This window comes from Ailuropoda melanoleuca, chromosome 14, assembly GCF_002007445.2.
Source record: "Ailuropoda melanoleuca isolate Jingjing chromosome 14, ASM200744v2, whole genome shotgun sequence".
NCBI lineage: Eukaryota > Metazoa > Chordata > Mammalia > Carnivora > Ursidae > Ailuropoda > Ailuropoda melanoleuca.
Window position 1 is genome coordinate 30255833 of NC_048231.1, and position 23382 is coordinate 30279214.

General features: G+C 47.9%; 1 protein-coding gene across 2 annotated transcripts in view; it reads right to left on the reverse strand.

Annotated features, from left to right (window-relative positions):
• FBLN5 (fibulin 5) overlaps positions 1 to 19398 on the reverse strand; it is a 77856-nt gene extending 58458 nt beyond the window's left edge. The window contains exons 1-4 of one of the 2 annotated variants that reach the window (XM_002928950.4): positions 18940 to 19398; positions 15076 to 15130; positions 12894 to 12945; positions 9374 to 9628 (exon numbers count right to left, since the gene is read on the reverse strand). In XM_002928950.4, coding sequence (XP_002928996.1) covers positions 9374 to 9628; positions 12894 to 12945; positions 15076 to 15130; positions 18940 to 18956 — 379 coding nt within the window. In that variant the 5' untranslated portion in view covers positions 18957 to 19398. Of the gene's footprint in view, positions 1 to 9373; positions 9629 to 12893; positions 12946 to 15075; positions 15131 to 18396; positions 18538 to 18939 lie in introns of those variants that run through there. The other variant, XM_011236913.3, reaches the window with a different exon arrangement.
• Positions 19399 to 23382: the final 3984 nt, after the last annotated feature.

Below are 23382 nucleotides of genomic sequence, written 5' to 3' on the forward strand. Positions count from 1 at the left end.
CTCCGGCCTGGCTCCGACGAGCCGGAGGAGAATGGGAGGTCAGTCCTTGACATCCAGTCTGATGTCTGAGGCCCTCTGGAGGGAAGGAATCCTGTGAATGTCCTCTCCCTGCCAGCCCCCAAGGAGATGGCCTCAAGACCCCTCCCCAAGCATGCTCCTTTCCTTCCAAGACAAACAGGAGCCTTGGGCTCAGGGGGTGTGCTTGAGTGAGCGATGAGAGGTTGAATTAGGAAATGAGTGAGGGCTCCTCTCTCATTGCTTGGGTTTAACAGTGCTCACACTCCCTTTCCCTCCACTCATTCATTCATTCATTCATTCATTCATTCATTCGACAATCATTTATTGAGAGCCCACTCTGCCAGATGCTGTAAATCAACAATGGATGCTGGGGCCATGTCTGGAGCCAAGAAACCTTAGAGCCCCCTCCAGACACCCCACCCACGGCCCCAACCCCCTACACCCACATCTTCAGGAGGGCACATGGACACCTGCCTGCCCTCTGCCACACACCTGGGGGCTGCCCAGAAGCCATCAAGAAGGAGGACAGGTGGCCTGCTGGGGAACGTTGTCTGATGAGGGCTTGGCCCAGCCCACCAGCACTGCCCCAGTCACAGCCTACCAGCCAGTGTGGTTTGGAGTCCACCTTTCTGTCTGTGTGTCCACGTGTCCAGGGAAGCCGGCAGCCAAAGAGAGAGAAGAACCCATGTACCCATGTCACTCCTCCTTGGCACTCCCAAGCTGAGAAGGCCCCAGAGAAAGGATCAGAGGCAGCCTGTCTGGCTGAGTGGGGTCAGAGTGGAGAGGGGGAGATGTATCAGTGGTCACAGTCTGAAAGGCAGTCCCTCTCCATCTCCCTCCTCTTCAACTCTCCCTCCCCAAACGTCCCCACCTGGGATAAGCAGCCCCGTGTCTCCCCCTGTGACCTGGGAAGGATTGGTAAGATGTGAAGCCAACAGAGCTGCCGTTCCTGCGGGCAGAGCAGAGGGTGAGGGAGTGACAGCAATGACTTGTTTAGGGAGTGCGCACCTGACTATGGGACACTCCACATTCTTTTGGTAAGCTTCAAAACAACCCCACGACAAAGGTGTTATTATCCCATCTTGTACATGGGACCCTCAAAGGGTATAACACCCTGAGCCCAGCAACTGTGCAAAGATGGGATTTGAATCCCAAATGTCTGAATCTACAGCCCATGCTCTTCCCCCCCACATCTTACTAACTCCCACTGCTCTTCGGCCTGATGACCTCTTCCCCCAGGTCCTTTGAGAAAATAAAGATCTCCTTTCTTTCCCTAACAGCAGGTATTATAACTTGAGCCTCTCGGACGATATTTACATGAGGTTGTTGTCAACAACATTAAATCCAATTACTAATGTATTCTTGTACTCACATGCGTACTCTCTATAAAACTAATACTTAGCATTTCCTATGTTATTTTTACTTCTTTATCTCATTTAATCCATTTCTGATAGCACAAAGAGCTCCCAAATCACTCTGTTTCTTGCATCATGCTGGAGCGGGGGCAGAAGTCATAGATGTCCTTGCAACACCAGGCACACAAGCCGTGGAGAACATCTACGGAAGCTGCCAACACAGGTACGGAACCTATGCAAGTGGTTCTGTTCTAGAGTTGGCCAGTGGTGTACTCAATCCATTTCCATCAAAAGGACATTAGAGAAGAAATCTACCACTAGCCTTGAGGACAAAAGAGAAGACACGATCACCTTCTACCATTTCAACGCGCTTGGAAGCATCACGTCTCCACGGAAGCACCACAGCAAGCACCTCCCACTCGTTTCAAACATACATGGCTGCAAAGTCCAATCAGCCCTGGCCCTGACAGGTAACGGTGCCCTCCTGCCCTCCAGCAGGCCCTCTCCGCAGAGCCGATCATACACCCACCTTAGCCACAACCGTCAAGAGCAGAGCTGAATCATCCCGCTGTTGAATGTTCACACTTGCTCCATTCTCTTGCAACACCACTCGCTTGTCACACACAACTGGCTAATTCCAGAATGGAACATAATTGAAAGAAACAGGACCAGACCAAGGAACATAAGGTGAGAGCCAAGAAAAATTTGTAGGTCGCTGAGAAAATTGCTATGCCAGGCTCTGGGGATGTGCCTACTTCACAAAGGCACCAAGGGCTAGGCGGGTCCCATAGTGGGTGCCCACCCAGCGCGGGGGACAGTCGGCGCACTGGCACCTCCTCACCACTGTAGACCGGGGCCGGTTCCCAAAGGCAGCTGCAGCTGTGGGTGGGAGGGACTTCCTCATGCACGGAGGACAGACACAGTCCTGGCAGATGTCCTTGAGCCCGTGTGCTGGTTGAAACCCAGACGTCGAGAAGGCCCATGTCACTGAGCAATCCAGATGAGAACACATGATCGGAAAACCCAGACTGTCTTCCTAAGGACTGGGAAGATTTAGAAAAGCAGAACATTCTTGACTTGGAGGAGACCCAAGAGATCATCTCCTCCAGGGAATTTAAGCCTTTGGTGTGCACGCCATGAACCCGTTCTATAGATGGATGAAGTCCATGGACCCCTTCTCAGAAGAACGCTTTGAATTGCATGGAATTAAATTCACAGGATTGCCAAGGAGACCCATTATATTAAAAGGCAGTTAACAAAATAGTTTTAAAACAAACGTGTAATGTAGGAATATATATGCTTCCTTATCAGCGCATTACATAACAAGATGGAACAGCAGCTTACTTACGATCTTGTTCAATTCGGAAGTAGCGATTAGTGAGAATGATATTTATAATATGCCAAATACTGCAAGACACTTGAAAGTAACTGTTACAGCTGTACCGTGGTGTATAAATATCTGTGTTTCTCATGTGAATACTGTCACAGGGACCGCTAAGAGTCATACAGCTTATTGCCTACATAACGGACAACAATGACATATTTCACTAGACATTAATGGGGAAAAAAACGTGACAATGGATCCCCTGAATTCTAGCCACAGACCCCAAATTAAGACCCTTACTATCCTCCTATCCCAAGGGACTTTCTTATGCCTCACAGCTAATAAATAGCAAATCTATTCAGTTCTTCTCAATGTCCTATCTGGTCTCTTTCCCAACCGGTCTGCCTCACTTTAGGCTTACAAAAAAATGGGGGGGAGGGTGAGGTGATTTTGTTTTTAAACAAAAATAATACATCCTTCTAATAGATTCAAACAACATGAGAATTACATTTTAAAAATTAAGTTTTAATGTTTATTTTTTTAAAGTTTTTATTTATTTATTTTAGTAATCTCTACCCCCAACATGGGGCTCTAACTCATGACCTCGAGGTCAAGAGTCACATGCTCTACTGACTGAGCCAGCCAGGTGCCCCTAATATTTCTTTAAATGCAGTTCTATCTAAGAAGAGACAGATGGACTACAGCCTTGCTTAGAAAGTGTGGTTCTGGGACCAGGAGCATCGCGTCACTGGGGAGCTTGTGAGGAATCTGGAACCTCAGGCTGCACTGCAGATCTGCTGACACAGAGCCTGCATTTCCCCGGGAGAAGAGCTGCCCTGACACTTCCCGGAGTCCCTTCTCTGCTAAGGTCTCCTTGGAGACCCCTAACGCCAACCAGGGGCTAGAATCCAACCCTCAACCCTCCAAAAGTCATGCGTTATTAAACCCGTGGGGGGCAAAGAAGTTTCCAGGTGCTCCTGTCCCTGCCTTATCTGCTGGGAACAAATGTCAGGCTGGAATGACTTCTCACTATTTTGTTTCACAGTTTAAATAAACCCAGGCTTTGCTGGCATCTCGAAGCAGAATCTGACTGAAATCTCATGAGGGGCGGAACTGGGCAACATCCTGAAAAGTCTGTGAGGTGGGTGTGTACCAAACTCAGTTTTAGGTCATTTTAAGAGTTTTAAAGAATGAGGCTTTCAGTACATTTTCAGGCTCTATGAGTCTTTCTACAGGTTGTCATTGCAAGACCCTAGAGTCTTTCCTGATGAAGAGTTTCTGTGGGATACTCCAGGCAGACACTGGACAAGGTATTTTCCCACGTTCTCTGTGAGTTAGACATTGTTATGCCCATTTTACAGATGAGGAAAGTGAGACCCAAGGCTCACAGCCAGGAAGTGGCCAAACCAGGGTGGGAATCAAGGCTGGTCTGACGTCCAAGTTCCAGCCCTCTCTACTCCAGAATGCACGGCCTTCCCATCTCTGCCTTCTCTTCGCCATCTCAGGGATCCATCTCAGGCCACCTAATATTTCAGCTGTTTTTGTGTCTAATCTCTCTTCCTTGATGGTGAGCTCGGGAGAGAGTCCCATGGCCATGCCTAGACACTCTGCCCTCCCCCACCCCCACCCTGTGCCCAGGCCAGAGCCTGGCACCAACAGGCACTTGGTTTCCATTGGTTACATTCAACAGTGGTTGAATAAAAATCGGCTGGCTTTCAGGAGGAATAACTCAAGAGAAAGCCTCAGGCCAGCACCACCCACCTTCCAGAAGGATCCATATGTGTGCCTACCTGACTGCTGAAATGCTTTGATGAATGACAAGTCCCCGGGGCCAGGAAGGAGAATAAAGGCATTGCTCGTAATTTCACAAATGACCAGAAGAGCATCTGCAGTCCCCGGGCCTTAGTAAAAGACTGCTTGCTCAACCACAGAACATTGCATGAACAGTTGTCACTGGTGGATTCCCTAAATTTGCCACTAAGCCAAGTTGACTGGCAAAGCCAGAACTAAGAAAGTCTACCCAGAGAGGTGACAGTTGAGCCCTAAAGGGGACAACACTTATATACAAGTGACATCCACATGCAGTGACCTTGGCCAAAGGTGCTGTTCTTAATGGCAGTGTGCTATGATAGGAAGGTTCCTGAGTTGGGGTTCAAACAATGGGTGCTCCAGCTCCTCAGCTCAGCTCCCCTCCTCCTGAGCCTTCAGCACTCACACTGTTAAGCCTATAGCATCCTGCTTCTGCGAGATCTTTTGGCCAGCTCAGACCCCTTGGTATGAGTTTGATTTTACCTTTGTCTGTGTTTTGGGTGCATCTAAGTGGGTAAGACTTCCCTGGAGCAGCCCTTTCCTCCTTGACAACTAACCATGTCCATCTGGCTCTCCATTGCCAGAGAAGCTGGCCACCGATCTCCTATGGGTCCAGGATCTGGAGGGCACATCCTAATCAGCCTTGAGTCCCACCACCCTCGTGGAGGTGGCCCTAGGGCTGAGCACCCACCAGCCAAGATGTCAGTTTTCTAGATGACACAAAACTTTCTTGGCTCATGGGCTGTATCTCTTGGGTCACCACTCACTCTGTAAATGTCCCAGGTGACCCCAATTTTTATCTAGGGCTTGGCGGATCTCAAACCTGAGGCTGAATTTTCTTCCAAAAGGAGCAGGGTCTAGTCACCTCCAAAGCAGAACCCACAACAGAGAATTCGAGAAGGAAACTTAGGGGTACCGGGGACCTGTGCACTGAGCCTGACCCTGCCGGGCCTGCAGAGATGGGCCACAGTCTAATTTGGACACAAGCGAGGAAACTGCTTCTTTGAAACTGGGTCCAAAACTCAGAAAAAGGAAGCCACATTGAAAATGTCCATTTGCTTCTTTAAGCAGATTGTCTTAAAGTTCATGAGGAGAAAGCAAGGCATGAAGAGGACAAAAGAGCAAGGGTGTTTTCTATGAAGGAGTATGCCAAAAAATTAAATTTGAAGTGGATCAGGTCTCTAGATCTAGCTATTACCAGTTTACAGAAAAACAGAAGACATGAAGGAATATGTTAAATACCACCCCCAAAAACGTGATCAGCAAAATCCCAAATGTAAGGAATTCAAAGGACAAACAACTCCACCTCGTCCACAAGTATGTGGCAAGAGAAACAAAAAAGATTAAGAGAAATTTAAGAGACTTGTCAACAAAATGCAATTTGTAGACCTTATTTAGATCTGATTCTAACAAGCCAACAGGGGAAAAAAAAGAAGACATTTATGATATGATCAGGGAGATCTGAACACCACCTGGATATTTAACGATAAACAGGAATTATTGTTGATTTTTGCAGGTTTGATAATGGTGTTGGGACTATTTTTTTAAAAGAATCTTTATCTCTTGGAGATACATTCTGAATTATTTAAGTATAAAATTATATGATGCCTGAGATTTGCTTTAATTAATCCACTGGGGGAAGGTAAAGGACAAGCAAGGCTGGGTCTGGGCTGATAATCACAGCAACTGAGTGATAAGTAGGTAGTGTTTGTTATGTTCTCCACTTTTGTCTAGGTTCAGAATTTTACAGGACAAAAATGCTAATTACCAAAAAAGAAAAAAAAAAAAGGCAAGAGAAGGCCGTTGTGTTTAATCAGGGCTCCAACACAGACTCTCTCGGAGGCTTTGAACAAACCTTAAACTTGCTAAGCCTCATCCAGAGCCTGATGGGTTCAAATCCTGGCTCATCCCCATTCGCTTTGGCCAGATTTCCTAACCTCTCCAAATGGCTCTGGCTCCGGGTCCTTACCAGTATAACAGGAATAATGATAGTCCTACCACGCAGGGTCGCCTTGAGGAGCAAGCATGCTAATTCACATGTAAATATCCTGGCACCCAGCCTTGTGGAAGCGTTTGCTCTTAATACCACTGCTGTCATCTCTCTTGTTCATTAGTTTCATCTTGATGGGGAGGAGGAGAAGACTCCTTTGGAGAGGCTGTCCTCCCTCCTAGGACACCCAAATTTCAGAAATGTTTCCCAGTTCTTCCCGATCACATATTGCTGGTTCCACGCTTCCTCCACAAGCTCAGACCTACATTCTCCTCCTCCAGGTGGTGAGAAACCTGTGCTCACCTCCTCCTCCTTTATTAACAATGTCCCCTCCTGGTGCCTTCCCCTCTTCGGCCATCTCTGCGCCTAGCTTCCCTTCTGCCTGTTCTCAAGCCCACCTCTTGCATCCTTGTTCCTGGAGGGAACAGTGGGTGGAAGCAGACTCCCTTCCTCGTCCCTTCTCTTGCCCCTCCCCTGTGACGCCACCTCTTACAATGCCCAGAAGGACCTCTGTACGTCAGGAAACTGTGGGGTGCAGGGAAGGGAAGTTAGAAAGAACTCACGACTTATGAATGCATAATGCTGAACTTTTTGGAAATGGATGGGCCCGGTGCCAGGCCTCACTAGGGTTCCTTAATTCTATTCTTCTTACAAAAGGGCCATTATGAAGGCTTTGCATCTCCCGTGTGACAGGTTGGAAGCAGTAAAACTACATGACGTCACAGAGACCAGGAGATGAATAGGTTTCCCAGCCCCGTCCTTATTCTCAAGGGCCCTGGGATACCGGAAAGAAGTCTATGGGAGGGAGGGAGCTGCTTCAGGGAGCCGTGCAGTAGTTCCCAGCTGTTCCCCAAAAGGGCCTGTGGATGGCCCCTGATAGCAGGCAGAGCACCCTGAGGCTCCCCCACCCCCTGAAATCCCGGAGCATCTAGATGGATTATCACACCCGCATCCTCACTTCCAGTCATGCACTCGGCCCATCCAGCCCCACAGGACATCCTGGAAGAGGAGTGCCACCCCAATCTCTCTCTTTTTTTTTAAAGATTATTTATTTATTTATTTATTTATTTATTTATTTATTTATTTATTTCAGGGAGAGAGAGAGCGATTGAGAGCACGAGCAGGGAGGAGGCACAGAGGGAGAGGGAGAAGCATACTCCCCACTGAGCAGGGAGCTCGACACGGGGCTCGATCCAAGGACCCCGGAATCATGACCCGAGCCGAAGGCAGACGCTTAAATGACTGAGCCACCCAGGCGCCCCCCAAACTCTCCTTCTCTGCATTTCTTTTGGGGATCATTTCTTTTCTACCAGACAAGAAAGGTCATGCGGCCGAGTTAGGAAGGTAGATACTGGTAGTCAGGCCAGGGCCTCCCATCCTACCTCTGCCATTACTAACTCGTTGGAGTCCATGTTCCCTTTCCTAGAAGACGAGGAAGTGGAAGTTCAGTTGGTCAGTCCCTTCCAGTTACAGCAGGCTGGCGGCTCGTTACAAGGAAGTGCGCTACCTCCCTCTCCGCCAAGCTGCGTCCACGGCTTGACTGGACCTCACACTCCTTGCCTTTGCCCAGTCATCCATATTCAGAGTGACCATCCACCAGCTCTCCCCTCCCTCCCCGCCTCTCCTTCTCCCTCCCTCTCTTCCTCCTTTCCTCCCGCACCTCTCTCTGTCTCTCTCTCTCTGTCACACACACACACACACACACACACACACACCATGTCCCTTGTGACCGGTAAGAATGGAGAAGTTTGGGTCCAGGTGCATCCAATTTCCCCTTGCAGCTCTGAAGGACACTTGTTTGCATACTATTTCCTTGCATCCAGATGGAAATGCACACTCATTTCCATGAACATAAAGAAGACATTATGAAATAACCAACCCAGCCTCTCTAACAGCTCAATGCTTCAGAGCCCTGAAATGAGACCAACAAAAACCTCACTAAGTACACCAGCAGTCTCCAGAACTTTCGGGGTAGGGAAGTATCAGAACTTCAATGCACATTAATTTTTATCACATCTTCTAAAATGTTCTAGTTTTGAATGTATGCATTACACTCCTCAAACCATATTAGTATAACAGGATATGTATGTAATTTATAAAAATGCATATCATGGGGCTCCAGGCTCAAAAAGATCTTGGATCTGGGGTGCATGATCAAAAAAGTCTGGAGCCATCATCACTCCAGACCATCTGCCAAAGCTGGAAACAGTTACAAATGTTTTGGTCTGACCATCAGAGCAACCAACGAGGGATCCCAGGTAACCCTCCGCCAAGGCCACACTGGCCAAAAGACACCAAAGCTCACTAGGGCACCAGTCAAACCACTTGCCAACCCCCTTGGGGCCTCATACCATGTGGTGTCACCTTCCTCCCAGAGGTCTATTCTTGCTGTGAGTTCCCATCACTGAGGCTCATTTTAGCCAAAAGAGCATTGGCACCCACCCAAGGAACCCACTTTCTTTCCAGAACAGTTGGCCGTGGCCTTCAAGACTTCTTTTATTTCAAGAGTATACACTCCATTCAAGGGTGAGGAGTATTGAAGAGAAAGTGCTGGTCTTTTCTAGATCTTCTCTCTGAGATCCACTAAGTTAAACCAGATGCATTTATTATTGAACGGAAAAAATATAAGCTTCGTCTTTAAACAGATGATAGACGGACAGATGAAAATAAAGAAAAAACAGATCGGCTTTCTGGATGAGAACCATCACGTGACAGCAATCTAAGCTGCTCTTGGGTGGGAGGGTTCCTGGAGACACAGGCCGCTAAGTGGGAAGAAACTCTATAGAAAGCACATCATTGCTTCACAGATTAGGACTTCATCGTTGCTGGATGAGGACGTCCCCAGAGCACGGGACCCTGAGACACCAGGCTACTCACCCACACACTGGTTGCCTTCATCCATCTGGTATCCCAAGCGGCAGATGAGAGGCCTCGAAATCGTGGGGTAGTTTGGAGCGGAGAGCGGTGGGGCCGCTGCTGGGTATGGACCTGAGTAGGGGTTCGAGTAGGGATTCGAGTAGGGCCCTCGGTACACTGGGTTTGTGCGGGGGATGCATAAATACCCGCCATTTTGGTTAACACACATCATGTCTCCTCGGCAGGCCTCAGGGATGGTCCGGCATTCGTCAATATCTGGAAACGCCACAGAAAGGATGAGTGTTAGCGGCTCGGTGGCCACGCTGTGCGTGGTGCATATTTAAGCCAGGGATCCCAAAGCACTCTTTACCAGCATCTGGTCCCAAAACGGAGGGCAGTTGCCGGCTCATCACTGCAGGTACTCTCGAATGTTGGTGAAACTGAATCACATTGACCAGCAGCACCCAAACATCAGCCATCAGAGACCACATAGCCACAAAACCCATATTATCACCCACGTGTGAAGCCCAAGTAAACACTACCAATGTTCATAATAGAAGGTAAGAGTAAAATGAATAGATACAGACTAAAATAGAGTGTTTATCTGTGAGTATACCATCTAAAACCATCCCAGGTGCTCCCATGTACCCATAGGACACTCAGGAAACACTGGGGTGGACCTCACAATTATTCCCACTTCTACTCCAAATAACAGCTGGGCAGGGGAGAGAGTCCCTTGCACCAAGGAAGACGAGGCTTGGCAGAGAGGTTGCTCAGAACATGGAGGTTTACTTGCAAGTCAGCTCACGCTGTGCCAGCAAACAGGCCCGTGTCTGGCCAGGCTGCTGTTCAGCTTGCTAGGCCTGGAGCGGGAGGTAGGTGCCCTAGAAAACCAGCCTTGCGAGGGGGTTGGGGGCAGGACACGTGAACTCTGGCTCCAGCACAAGCAGCCCACTGCCTGAGCCCACACCCTGGGCCCTCTCACCAGGCCTGGGGTCACTCCACAGGGGACGGGAGGCTGGGGGAGACATGTTCACCCCAGCCAGCTCATCCGAGACATGCACCCCAACTCCCACATCAGAAAAGGGAAATGCTGAGGCTCAGACGCCCCATTCTCTAGCAGTAAGACTGAGACCCTCCAGACGTCTGGTGGGACAGAAAACAATGGTCGCTGCCCCCTCTCATTCCCTGGCCCATCCTTATCCCCCAGCACTTCAAATCTAAGTGCCAGCCTAGACTGTCCATGGCAGGGTTTGGTTCCTTGGCACTTGTCATTTTTTGGAACCATCTATCTCCCCTCTTGTTCTTAGCTGATATGAGCTCAGGAAGACAAATGATCTGGTTTCAATCAAATATACTCAAAAAGCTAGATACATCCCCAAGGTGGGAGCAAGTGGGGCTGCCTTATTATCTTTTTATATATGCTATGCTCCATCCACAACAAAATCTTCTATACTCTAAACATACTCTCCATCCCTGGTCTTCGCTTCTGCTGTTCCTTCCACCTGGAATGCCATTTCTCAGGATCCTACTCACCCTTCAATGCCCAGTTCAAATGCAGCCTCCATGAAGGCTTTCTTTATTGACCCCTGACCTAAGACATCACTCCCTCCCCTACTTTTGTAGAGGCCATGGCTATCACCTCAACTTGGCAACGACTTTATTCCACCATGTACAGACCTCACTCTGGGTCTACCTCTGCCACTAGATGACAAACTAGGAGAATAGCCCCCAAATGTCAGTCCTGATCCTCGGAAGCTGTGACTGCATCGGGTTACCAGGTGAAGGAGAATGAAAGGAATTAAAGTTGCTGACCAGGTGACCTTGAGATGGGGGTTTGGGGGGGATTACCTAGGTGGGCCCAGTGTAATGATGTAAGTCCTTAAAAGTGGAAAAAGAGGAGGCAAGAAGGGCTGGTCAGAGACATGTGACAATGGAAAAAAGAAGAGATCCAGAGCCGACGAGGGATTTAACTCACAGTGGTGACTCTGAAGATGGGGGGAGGGGGACCACGAGGCAAGGAATGAGGAAGCCTCTAGAAACCGGGAAAGGTTGCTGACAGCCAGCAAGGACACGGGAGCTTCAGTTCTGTAACCACCAGAAACAGGATTCTGTGGGATCATAAACTGGTGCAGCCACTACAGAAAATGGTATGGAGTTCATCAAAAAATTACAAATAGAACTACCCTATGATCCAGTAATCCCAGTTCTGGGTATTTATCTGAAGGAAATGAAAACAGAATCTGAAAGAGATGTTTGCCCTCCTGTGTTCGCTGCAGGATCGTTCACACTAGCCAAGACTTGGAAGCCACCGAAGTGTCTGTCAGCAGATGGGTGGATAAAGACGTGTTTATATCAAGATACATACACACACATACATACATACACACACACACACACACACACACACACACACACTCAATGGAATATTATTCAGCCAAGAGAAAGAAGGAAATGCTGCCATTTCCAACACCATGGATGGACGTTATGCTAAATGACATAAGTCGGACAGAGAAAGACAAATACTCTATGATCTCCCTTCTATGTGGAATCAAAAAAGGCAAACTCATAAAAACCGTGAGTGAAATGGTGGCTGACAAGGGCTGGGGACTGGGAGCGGCTGGTGAAGGGGACAGATTTTCAGTTGCAAGTTGAATAAATGCTGGGGAACTCATGGACCTCATGGTGCGTATCATTAACAGTACTGTACTGGCCACTTAAAAATTGCTAAGAGAGTGGATCTTACATGTTCTCACTGTAAGAAAAGAAATGTAACTATGTGATATGATGGAGGTGTCAGCAAAGGTTCCGGTGGTGGTCATATTGTGATATATCTATATCTATATATATCTATATATAGATATATATAGATATAGATATAGATATATGGAGAAAGAGAGAGAGAGAGAAAGAGAGATGACTGATGCATAACATTGTGTGAGTTTAAGGTGTACAACTTGTTGATTTATATCAGTCATAACTCAATTTTTCTAAAAAAGAAAGTGAATTCTGCCAACAATACCCACAAGCAAGAATTCCTCCCTAGAACTTCCAGAAAAGAACAAAGCTTTGCTGGCACCTTGATGTTAGCCTGGGAAACCCCTACAGAATTCCCGCCCTACAAATAATAGAGATAATGATGTCTCGATAACTTCTGAGCTGAGCTGTGAGATACATTTTTGTTGTTTAAACCACTAGGTGTGTGGCAATTTGTTACAACAGCCATCAGAAACTAATACAGATGGAAAGCCCCTTGGGGAAATGGATCCATTCTTACTCATTTTTGCCCCCTTACGGGGCTGGTCACAAAGCAAGTGATTGATAAAAGCGCATTAATGACGTCAGACATTCTGTGACACTGTTTTCTTCCATAATCCAAGCCATTACAGATTTGAGAACATCGAGCAGCAGCTGGGAAAGAGATGGCCCCACCATCAGTCTATCCCTCAACACCCCCACCCAGTGCCAACTGACAGCCAGCAAGGACGTGAGAGCTTCAGTCCTGTCCCCACCCAATGCAGGATCCTCGGTGGCCTCGTACCTAAACACTGTCCTGACGAACGGTCCAGATCGAAGCCGTTAGTGCATTGTTGCTGCAGGGAAGGAGAGAGGAGAAAGAGGTAAGCTCATGTTCCTTACTTTATTTATTTATTTATTTATTTATTTATTTATTTATTTAAGATTTTATTTATTTTATTTATTTGACAGAGATAGAGACAGCCAGTGAGAGAGGGAACACAAGCAGGGGGAGTGGGAGAGGAAGAAGCAGGCTCGTAGCGGAGGAGCCTAACGTGGGGCTCGATCCCATAACGCCGGGATCACGCCCTGAGCAGAAGGCAGCCGCTTAACCGCTATGCCACCCAGGCACCCCTATTTATTTATTTTTTACTATAAAAGTATTATAAGGACATCACAGAAAGTTGGGGAACTAACATAATTTAAAAAAGGATCCATAATACCAACAACCTGTATTATCAGGCCTATTTGCCCCCCATCTTTTTAGCATTTTCTTATAATCATTTTACACTTAGCATTACGCTTTACACTCCCCCACACCATTGCTTCAAAATTCCCAATTTCAGCAGATTTGGGGGCTGTTTCCTGCCCTGGTTGTGAAGGGCAGTAATAGTCACATCTGATCCACATGATGATGAGGGACAGCCTGTGTTTGTCTCTTCCTGGGAGTGGGTATGACTGCTTTGCAGGGCAATCACTTCCCTGCTCTGGGTGCTATTTGAGCTCCCCTCATCAGGGCCCCCTGGAGTGCCCTCCCCACCGCGAAGTCCTCTAAACGCTACATGGTGATGCAGCCTGTTCTGCAAGAAAAGTAGAATTCAGGAAATCCCCCCATTTCAGTCTCGCCAAGACAATTACACAAAGATGCTTCCAGAAATAGATAGGTCTCAACAGTCCCCGAGGGTTGTTGTCTTCAAGTGCAACTTGAGTTCACAACTTTATGGCCTCAGAAAAATGTCATGGCAGCCGACAGTCTGTGGGCCTCTGGGGAAGACCCTGGAGATGGACATTTTATAGGACTAGGTGGAGAAGGAATGTTTCTGACTATGAGAACCCTGTCCCTGGTCTTCCCGGGGTCCAGGGTTCGGCTTCCCCGCGCTCTGGGCTGATTTTTGGAGATGATGGATTCAGCCCGTTTTCATGGGAGTGGACTCAGGAGTCTTAGGACCTTGGGGCAAAAGAAAGGGAGCAAATGAGCCAGGAGGCTGTGCCATAAAGCTCAAGAAACCAGGAGACCGGAGTCCAGGCCTGGCGCACCAACTAAGCACCAGCCAGGATTCAAGTCCGCCAGCCTGCCTGGCTTCAGCTCCTCAGCACAGCCACCGCTCGCAGCTTCCTATGCCTCCCTATCCTCACCTGTAAAATGGGGGTGACAGCTCTTAGTCTCGGGCAGCTGCAAGGACGGGATGTGTGCATACATGCGGAGTGCCTAACATGCCATAAACACAGGACTGGGACCACTGTCCTCTCTGGGCCCGGATGTCACCATCTGTCACCGTGAGGCCGGATCAGAGGACTCCAAGGGCTCTCCAAGGTCTAAGTCTCTGTTACTCTTCCCAAGATCTTTTCTATCCCTAATAACCTGAATCCATTTCCACCTGCCTGTGGCCCCTCAGCCCTGCTCTGAGGTGAGGTCTCACTCATTTGTGAGCCAGAGACGGAGAGGCCGCTCCGAGTTTGCAGGAGGGATGTGCCCACATTCTCAAAGGCTGACACAAACGTGGCTTCGTAAAGTCTGGGCGCTGCAGGCCTCTCCCAGACCCCAGCCGGAGCCTAACTCCCCCTGCTCCCTCTCCACACTCCTGCCAGGGCCTGGGTCCAGAGGTGGGACCTCCCTCCTCCAGCCAGGGATGCATGTCTGCGGAGACACACAGACCCACGTGGGCCACGCGCATGCAGGGCACTAGTGCCCAGAAGCCCTAGAACGCCTCGGACTTTTTAACATTTACCATAAATCAAGCCCCAAAGGTCACAACTGAGGCAGCGGATCTGATTATTCAAAGTCTTGGACTGGGAATCAGAACACTGAAGTCCCAGCCCTTGCCCCTGGGGCGAGGGTCAACCTCTCTGAGCCCGGTCTTCATCTGGGTGGGGGGCAGAGCTCAGCTTCGGTGAACTGTAATCCTGGGATTCTAAAATGCGTGGCTGGAGCCCCTCACCCTGATTTTTAACATGCTTCTAGATAAGAAACAACATTAAAATCCTACCTGTGCATTCCCAGGACTCGGAAGACAGAGAGCCAGAATGGTAATGGTGAGTATCCTGCAGGGAGCAAGAAGTCAAGATATAAATGTCCAAGATACTTCCAGAAGCCAGGTCTGGGGAAAACAGGGACCTCAGGCTGCCCATGAGTTTACAATGGTGACTCCACCTTGTGGATATGTCTGGGGCGCTGGGGTGCTCCAGAGGTCAAAGCGGACTCCAGATACCCCCAACCATCCCAAACAAAACCATGCCTCCTCTATTGGTTTTATATGCTGGGATAATGTGTTAGACGCCTTTTTTTTTTTAAATAAAAGGTTTTGCTGCCTCAGAGACAAAATCTAAAACCCACCGCTATGGTATGACCAATGTATGGACCAGCTGCTTTGTCTTTACTTCTCTCAAGGTTTTCAATGTCTTCATTCTGAAATGGTAACAGAGTGAACGAGACCACAGCACCCTCAAAAGATGAAAGGAAAGTGACAACATGCAGCATTTGAGTTCTACGGAAGAGAGGTGTCTTGGTCAAGTCTCCTAATCCCAGAGTATGCTTCACATAGGCCCCAATGGCAAAGAGGGGCCAGGGGATCTGGGCAGCCAGGAGAAGAATGGACACAGAGGGAAAGCTTCGAAGGACGAGTCCAGAAACCCTGGGTCAGGCTGGCTCTCCATTCACAGACCACAGAACCTCGTAACTGTCATCCTTCATCACCCACAAGCTTCTAGCCAATAAAATCATGGTTGCCGATAGGCTTTAAAAATACAATACAGATACCACCTCACATCCACCAGGATAGCTATAATCAAAAGAGCACAAAGCACCAAGTGTTAGCAAGGATGTGAAGATTGGAGCCCTTGTGCAGGCCTGGTGGGGAGGTACAATGGGGCAGCCATGTGTCAGTGCCCCACAACATTAAACATGGATTTCCCATACGATCCAGAAACTCCCCTCCTGAGGAAACACCCAGAAGTGAAAGTAGGGACATGAAGAGATGTTTGCACACCCACGTATACAGCAACATTTTTCACAAGAGCCCAAAGGCAGAAACAACCGAAGTCTCCGTCGACAGATGAACGGACAAACGAAATGGGAATTGGGGTATTATTCAGTCTTAACAAGGAAGCAAATTCTGGCATAAGCTACCACATGGGTGAACCTCGAGGACGTGATGCTAAGTGAACTCAGCCAGTCACAAAAGGACAAATACTGCATGAGTCCACTTATAGGAGGGACACAGAACAGTTAAAATCCTAGAGACAAACAGTAGGATGGTGGGTGCCAGGGACGGAAGGGAAGAAGGAATGGGAAGTTTCATGAGGACAGAGTTTCAGTTTTGCGAGTTGAGAAGAGTTCTAGAGACTGACTGCACAACTACACGAAATGTATGGAACACTACTGAACTGTGCATTTAAAAATGATTACGGGGGTGCCTGGGGGGCTCAGTCGGTTGAGTGTCTGCCTTCGGCTCGAGTCATGATCCCAGGGTGCTGGGATCGAGTCCCACATCAGGCTCCCTGATCAGCGGAGAGCCTGCTTCTCCTTCTGCCCCTCCCCTCTGCTTATGCTCTTTCTCTCATTCTCTCTCAAGTAAATAAAATCTTTAAAAAAAAAAAGATTTAATAAAAAATTTTAAAAATGATTATAATGGTTTAGAGGCGCCTGGGTGGCACAGTTGGTTAAGTGTCTGACTCTTGGTTTCGGCTCAGGTCATGATCCCAGGGTTGTGGGATCGAGCCCTGGGCTGGGTTTCGTGCTCAGTGGAGAGTCTGCTTGAGATTCTCTCTCTCCCTCTCCCTCTGCCCCTCCCCCTGCTCACTCACTCTCTCTCTCTCAAATAAATAAATAAATAAATCTTTTAAAAAAATTATTACGATGGTTTAAAAAAAATCTTCATAAATGAAGAGCTATTTAGTGCTATTATCATTCGGTTCAATAGCAATTTATCCGAGCAGCTACTGCTTGCAAGCACGGACCCTGGACAGAAGAGCAACAAAACTACAACCCAGTCGGTGCCTGGGGAGCTGGCTGGAGAGCCACCTGAATTGATAACGTTGATACACACTGGTAAGGTCACTGAGAGAAATACCCAGTGAGAACCATGAGAGCCAGGCTGTAGGCAGGGACAGGAAGGTCAGAGAAGGCTTCCCAGAGGAGGTGATCTTAGAGACCTGCTACTATCAACACACACCTCCACTTTACAATCCCTCCCTTCAGAAAAAGAACGTTTGATAGATGACAAAGCTCACTCAATCCATGACACAAGGCTCGTTGGAATTAGCAACCCTGGGTAGTTGGAGGGCCCTGGAATTGAGCCGACATCCAGGGAGAACAGAACCGTGACGTTGTGCTAGGAGACAGACACAGGCCCACTTCCTTCATCTAGTCCCCCATCCAAAGAATAAAGACCCTGCGAGTCCACACATTTTCATTTCATCTAAGTGCCTGTGTGAGCCAGGTTCTAGAACGCCGGAGACAGCTCTGACCTTATAAAGTGCAGAGCCAAATCCCAGGGCTTTTTGATATTTGCGACGGCCAGATTTATATCTGGAAGGAATGAAAGAACAATAACAAATTTATTTTCCAAGCTGTATATTATGAATTTCAATGTTTTCCTGTTTCTTCACATGAAGTTTCCTTTCGCTAGGTTATAAAACCCTGTCTCGTTTATGTTGGAGACAGAACAGCCTGACTGAATGCAGTGGGCTCCAAGAGCTAGTGGAAAAGGTATGCTAACCCCATTTCTCCCCGACTCCCCTACTCCCAGTTCCCCTTGGCTGGAGGGCAGCCCTGGGACAGGTCTCCTCGGAAAGGTCCAGCCTGAAGCCTGGCCTCCTGGATGAGCCACAGCTGAGTCCTGGGGGCCAAGCAAGTTTCAGGCCGATCGATCCAGAGGGTTTTCCGAAAATGAAGGAACCCACGCCCTGTTACTCTCACGGTCTCACAAACAGTTACACCTTGTCACGAAGAACTCCAGAAAACTCTAAAAATAAGGAACTATAGAAATTCTAGGGGAGACTTGGATGCTCATAACTCACCCCTGGAGCTTTCAAAAACAGGTGGGTCCACCCATTTTGTGCACCAGCCTGCAGTGTAAGGAAAGCCAGAGGGGCCCACTGAGTCGCAGGGCTATCTGTCAGAGAGGTGCCTGTCCCCAGTACAGACTCACCCCGCCCCGCCCCCCCCCAGTTCATCTGTCTAAAGCAGATACATTTTCAAGAGTTCGGTAAAGATTGTGCAGATATAATCTAGATAAAGTTCTTCAAGATTTAAGGATTACTTGACTGAAATTGCAATTTTCTTAAAGAACAGCAAAATGTTTGCTTACATGTATTTCTGTCTGCAGTCCCCACTTTTCATTGGCTTGAAACTTCTGGGTCGCATGCCCTTTGTGAATCCCACACAGACATAGAGCAAATCCAATTTCGGTATGTTCAGCTAGCCCGTCCTCTTGTCCAACAGCCAATGCAGCAAAATAATGGCTTGTAATTGCTAGAGAACTCGTAACTGGTCTCCCAACGTTAGAAATATATATATATATAATATATATTCTAAAACGGCACAAAAATTCACTGCCCTTAAAGAAAAGAAAGAGCGAGCATCACGCTGCTCTGAGGTTTTTGCAGACTTCTCCCGGATGCTGACTTCTGAAGCCGTATTATAAAATACCCACTCCCAAAAGAAGGCTTCAAGATGGAAATTACAGAGGCGCAGCTTTTTATAATTAACAATATCATTGCATCACTGGCTAATGCCTTTTCCAATATCCTGACACAGCCTGAATCCCAGCCATAGCCATTTTCCACCCATCAGGTTTTTAGTAAGGTTTCCAGACCCTGGAGGAAAAAAGTTCTGAGCGGGGGGAACCTACCTTTTTAATCCTGGCATGTCCAAGATGTGTGAGCAGGGGCGGCAAAGGGGAAAAGAAAAAGAGCTGGCAGCGCCGGGACCTCGGAGCCGGCCGTGAACTTCGGCTCCCTCTGGGCCCTTGGGGCTCGCCGGTACTTTATTCCAGGGGGACGAACCAGTCGTGGGGAGGACAAGGGGAGAGCCTGGGTCCTCCGAGCCACTGGAGAGCCCACAGAGAAAGCACCTGGTTTTGCTTAGCCCTTTTCAGTAATTCAGCATTAAACCAATTGGAGGAGGAATTTTAAAAATGAACACTTCATTTTCTAAGTATGTTAAACAATGCAAATGGGGCCTCAGTCTGGACACAGCTGGTTCAGATTACAGAGCTCACCAACTGGCTAGACTCCTCACAACAATCTTGGGGCGTCTGCCAGGACCCAGTGCTCGGCTGGGAGGAGAGCCCCGGCCCGCCGCCCGGCTGGAGCAGCCGCACTCGCGCTCCCCGCATCTCTACCGGAGGCGATTGGCGGGCAAGTGCAAGGGGGCGGGGGGCTGGGAGGGCCCGTTGACCCTTTACTTCCCACCCAGCGAGGACGGCGCTGCACGCGGCGGGGCGGGCGGTGAGGCCAAGGCGTGGGGAGGAGGATCTGGCACCCCAGCCCTTGGGCGGCTGGGGACGCCCGCGAAAGTCACCCTTCGGGAGAGGGACGACTTGAACTCAGGACAGACACAGCGAAACCAGGACCCGAAACTTCGGGGAGGCAGACCCAATGAAGCAGAGGCTTGGGGGAAGGCACGGGAGACTCACGGTTTTCTCGAAGGGGTGGGGAGCACGAGGGGGTGGGGAAGAGGGGGAGGATGGAATCTGGCGGAGGCTAATTCAAGACATCAGCTTGTGCAAAGCAAACTTCCCGAGACCACGCGCCCCGCCCCGCCCTCGTCCCCTGATTCTCAGGGGCACGTTCCTGCTTTAATTAAACAGTGTCCAGTCACAGATCCACACGCCGTCTGCCTTACACGGACTCGATGTCCTAGTATATCTCAATAAAGCTGGAAAAAATTATAATTTTTTTTTTTTAAAAGTGTTCCTTGGCTGGAAAGGGATTTTAACAAGTGAAATGGTGATTTGAAAAGACAAGGACAGTTGGGGAAAGCAGAATGATGGATAAGAACCTAAAAGCATTATGATCAGTGTTTCACATTCATTGTATGGGGAGGCGTCAAATTATTTCTTTTTCTTCCTTTCTTTCTGTTTTTAAGCATTGGAAACTTTTCGTGAGATGACGTCTTACCAAAGGCACTATTCTAGAAATAGTACTAGTAGTCCAAGCCCCTCCTTCCCTACCTGCATCTTCCCTTGGTCCCATCAACAAAGACCTACCTATAGCTGGAAAGGCCCTGATGAGGTCCTGTCTCTTCACCACAGCTGTGTGCAATAGGAATTCCATCTCTATTTTACTGCAGTGGGGTTTAGAGAGGTTAGGTAGCTCCCCCGTGGTCACACAGCTATTCATTGACACAACTGAGACTCCAAAGTCTACATAGTTAGCCTTCTCAAAGGCCATCTTTTTTGTAAGTAAATGAAATCCTACTCTAAAAATGCATTTGAGGGGCGCCTGGGTGGCACAGTCGATAGGCGTCTGCCTTCAGCTCAGGGCGTGATCCTGGCGTTCCAGGATCGAGCCCCACATCAGGCTCATCTGCTAGGAGCCTGCTTCTTCCTCTCCCACTCCCCCTGCTTGTGTTCCCTCCCTCTCTCGCCAGCTGTCTCTCTCTCTGTCAAATAAATAAATCTTTAAAAATAAATAAATAAATAAAAATAAAAATGCATTTGAGACACCTGGCTGGCTCAATCAGACAAGCATGCTACTCTTAAATTCCAGGTCATGAGTTTGAGCCCTGTGTTGGGTTGTAGAGATTACTTAAATAAAAATAAAATCTTTTAAAAATATAAAAATGCATTCAACAAAAACATCAGAATTCTAGTGGTTGTCAAAGCTGAGTGTCTACTGTACCATTCTATTTACTTTGTATATGCTGAAAATTTCCCATGATAAAACATTTTAAAAACACGTTGTATTTACAAGGTTGTTCACTGACCCCAATTGCAGAAGTTTGTAAACTGCCTTAACATCCATCAGTTGGGCACCAATAGGGTTAAATAAAGAAGAGGATTTCCAAAACTGGACTATTGTGCAACCAACCAAAAAAGCTCGACATGTCAGAGTACATACCAAACGACTCCTTTTATATAGAATTCTGAATGAGGTAGTGGCTCAAGGGACTCTTCTGGTTGCTGATAACATTCGAATTAGCAATCTGGGTCCCGGTTACACAGAGGAGTGTCCACCTAGGATTCATGAAGTCTTATGTTATCATTTTTTTTTAAAGGACCGAACCAACTCCTTGTTTGCTTGCTATTGAAGGATTTCCAGCACAGTCAAAATGGTAGAATATTGGTAATTTCACATAGCCCCATAGGATATATTGATAAGTGTTAAAGCAAGTTGTAGTGTCTGGGCAGGCCACCATTTGCGGAAAAAATACACATACAAGTTCTTTCTTGTGTATGTAAAGACAAGGCTTCTCCTGAAGGGTACATGAGAAACTGTTAGGATGGCGTGTCTCCTGGGAAGGAAATTGGGTAGGCAACTGGGGAAGAGAAGTGAAAGGAAAATTTGCTCTTCCCTTCTCACCTTTTGGTAAAATTAGAATTTTGTACCATGAGCACGTATTATCTATTCAAAATATGAAGTTCCTTTAATTTAAACATATATTAGGGGCGCCTGAGTGGCTCAGTTGGTTAGGTATCCGACTCTTGATTTCAGCTCAAGTCATGACCTCAGAGTCATGAGATCCAGCCCCGCATCAGGCTTCACACTGGGCATGGAGTCTGCTTAAGATTCTCTCTCTTCTCTCCCTCTGCCCATCCCCCACTGCTCTCTTTCTCTCTCTCTAAAAAAATAATAATAAAAATAAACATATATTCTATTTACGTAGTGCTACTTGGGGAGTAAGAAGAGTTTTAAATGACTAGTCCATAGACCTCACTTATAATATCAAACTTCTTGAAGAAAAAGGAGTGCGAGAAAATCTATATGCCCATTTTTTACAAATCGAGCAAATTGAGGATCTTGAAAGCAAAATTGTCCAGGAACCCATCTTGGACCAGAGACTGTTTCCATTTTAAAACTCCAAGGTTGGAAGAGGGGAGAGAGTTACGGTTGCAATGAAAGACTTGATCTTTGTCTTGGTTTCGCCACCTACCTGCTGGGTGACCTTGTGTGAATCACTTAACCTCTCTGCCTCTCGGTTTCCTCATCTTCAAAAGGGAGATGATATTTACCTCTCAGGGTTGTGCGAATAAAATAAAAGCTGATTATCCTCATGATCATCACTGTGTCCAAATCCCTACCCTATACAATCCCCTCCAAACCCTATACAATCCCCTCCAAAATACCTTTAATAACTAGCCAATTATGCACTTCCATGGACAAAAGGGAATCGTAATCTCACAAAACAGCCCGGGTCACCATTGAACAGTTCATACTGTTAGAAAGTTCTGTACTGAGTTGAACCCAGATCTGCTTCTCCCCTCTGCAGCCCTGGGCTACGCCCCCCTCTACGTGGCTACCAGCTTCCTTTTCATGAAAAGAGCTCTCCCTCCTGGCAGTGCTGGTGTCCTCTTCCCCAGGAGGAGCACCCCCAGTTCTTTCAAGGGTTCCTTATACATCACGTGACTCTGCTGCCCCGCGCTCCCTCTCCTCCTGCATCGCTGCATCAGCCTTTTGGTTCATACGAAATTGGCATCAACAAAAACAACCCGTGGTACACAGGCTGCCAACACCCTCTCCTTCATCCCATTGGACTGCGAATCCTCCTTAACCGAGGACAAAGTCTTCCATGTGTCCCTCTTAAATTGTCATCCATTGTCCAAGATCTTTTCCAACATGAATGTTACTATGTAAGTACGAAGTATCGCGCCCAGTTTTGACAACTACGTGTCTGCCGACCGTGACTTCTTTTTTTTTTTTAAGATTTTATTTATTTATTTGACAGAGATAGAGACAGCCAGCGAGAGAGGGAACACAAGCAGGGGGAGTGGGAGAGGAAGAAGCAGGCTCATAGCAGAAGAGCCTGATGTGGGGGCTCGATCCCGCAACGCCGGGATCACGCCCTGAGCCGAAGGCAGACGCTTAACCGCTGTGCCACCCAGGCGCCCCCCGACCGTGACTTCTTTGACTTTATCAGAGTTACCAATAAAACACCAAGACAGGTGCTGGAGTGATGTGCTCTGTCCAGGTTGGCCCCGATCTGCTTTTCCTTCTTCAACATTTTGGGGTCACTGCTGATTGTTTAACTTGGGATGCCACCAGCTTCTCCCACTCAGTGTACATGTCCCCATCCACAAAGACTTGGTAAGAGACTCTGTCAGATGTCCTACTAACATCAAAATGCATGCAGT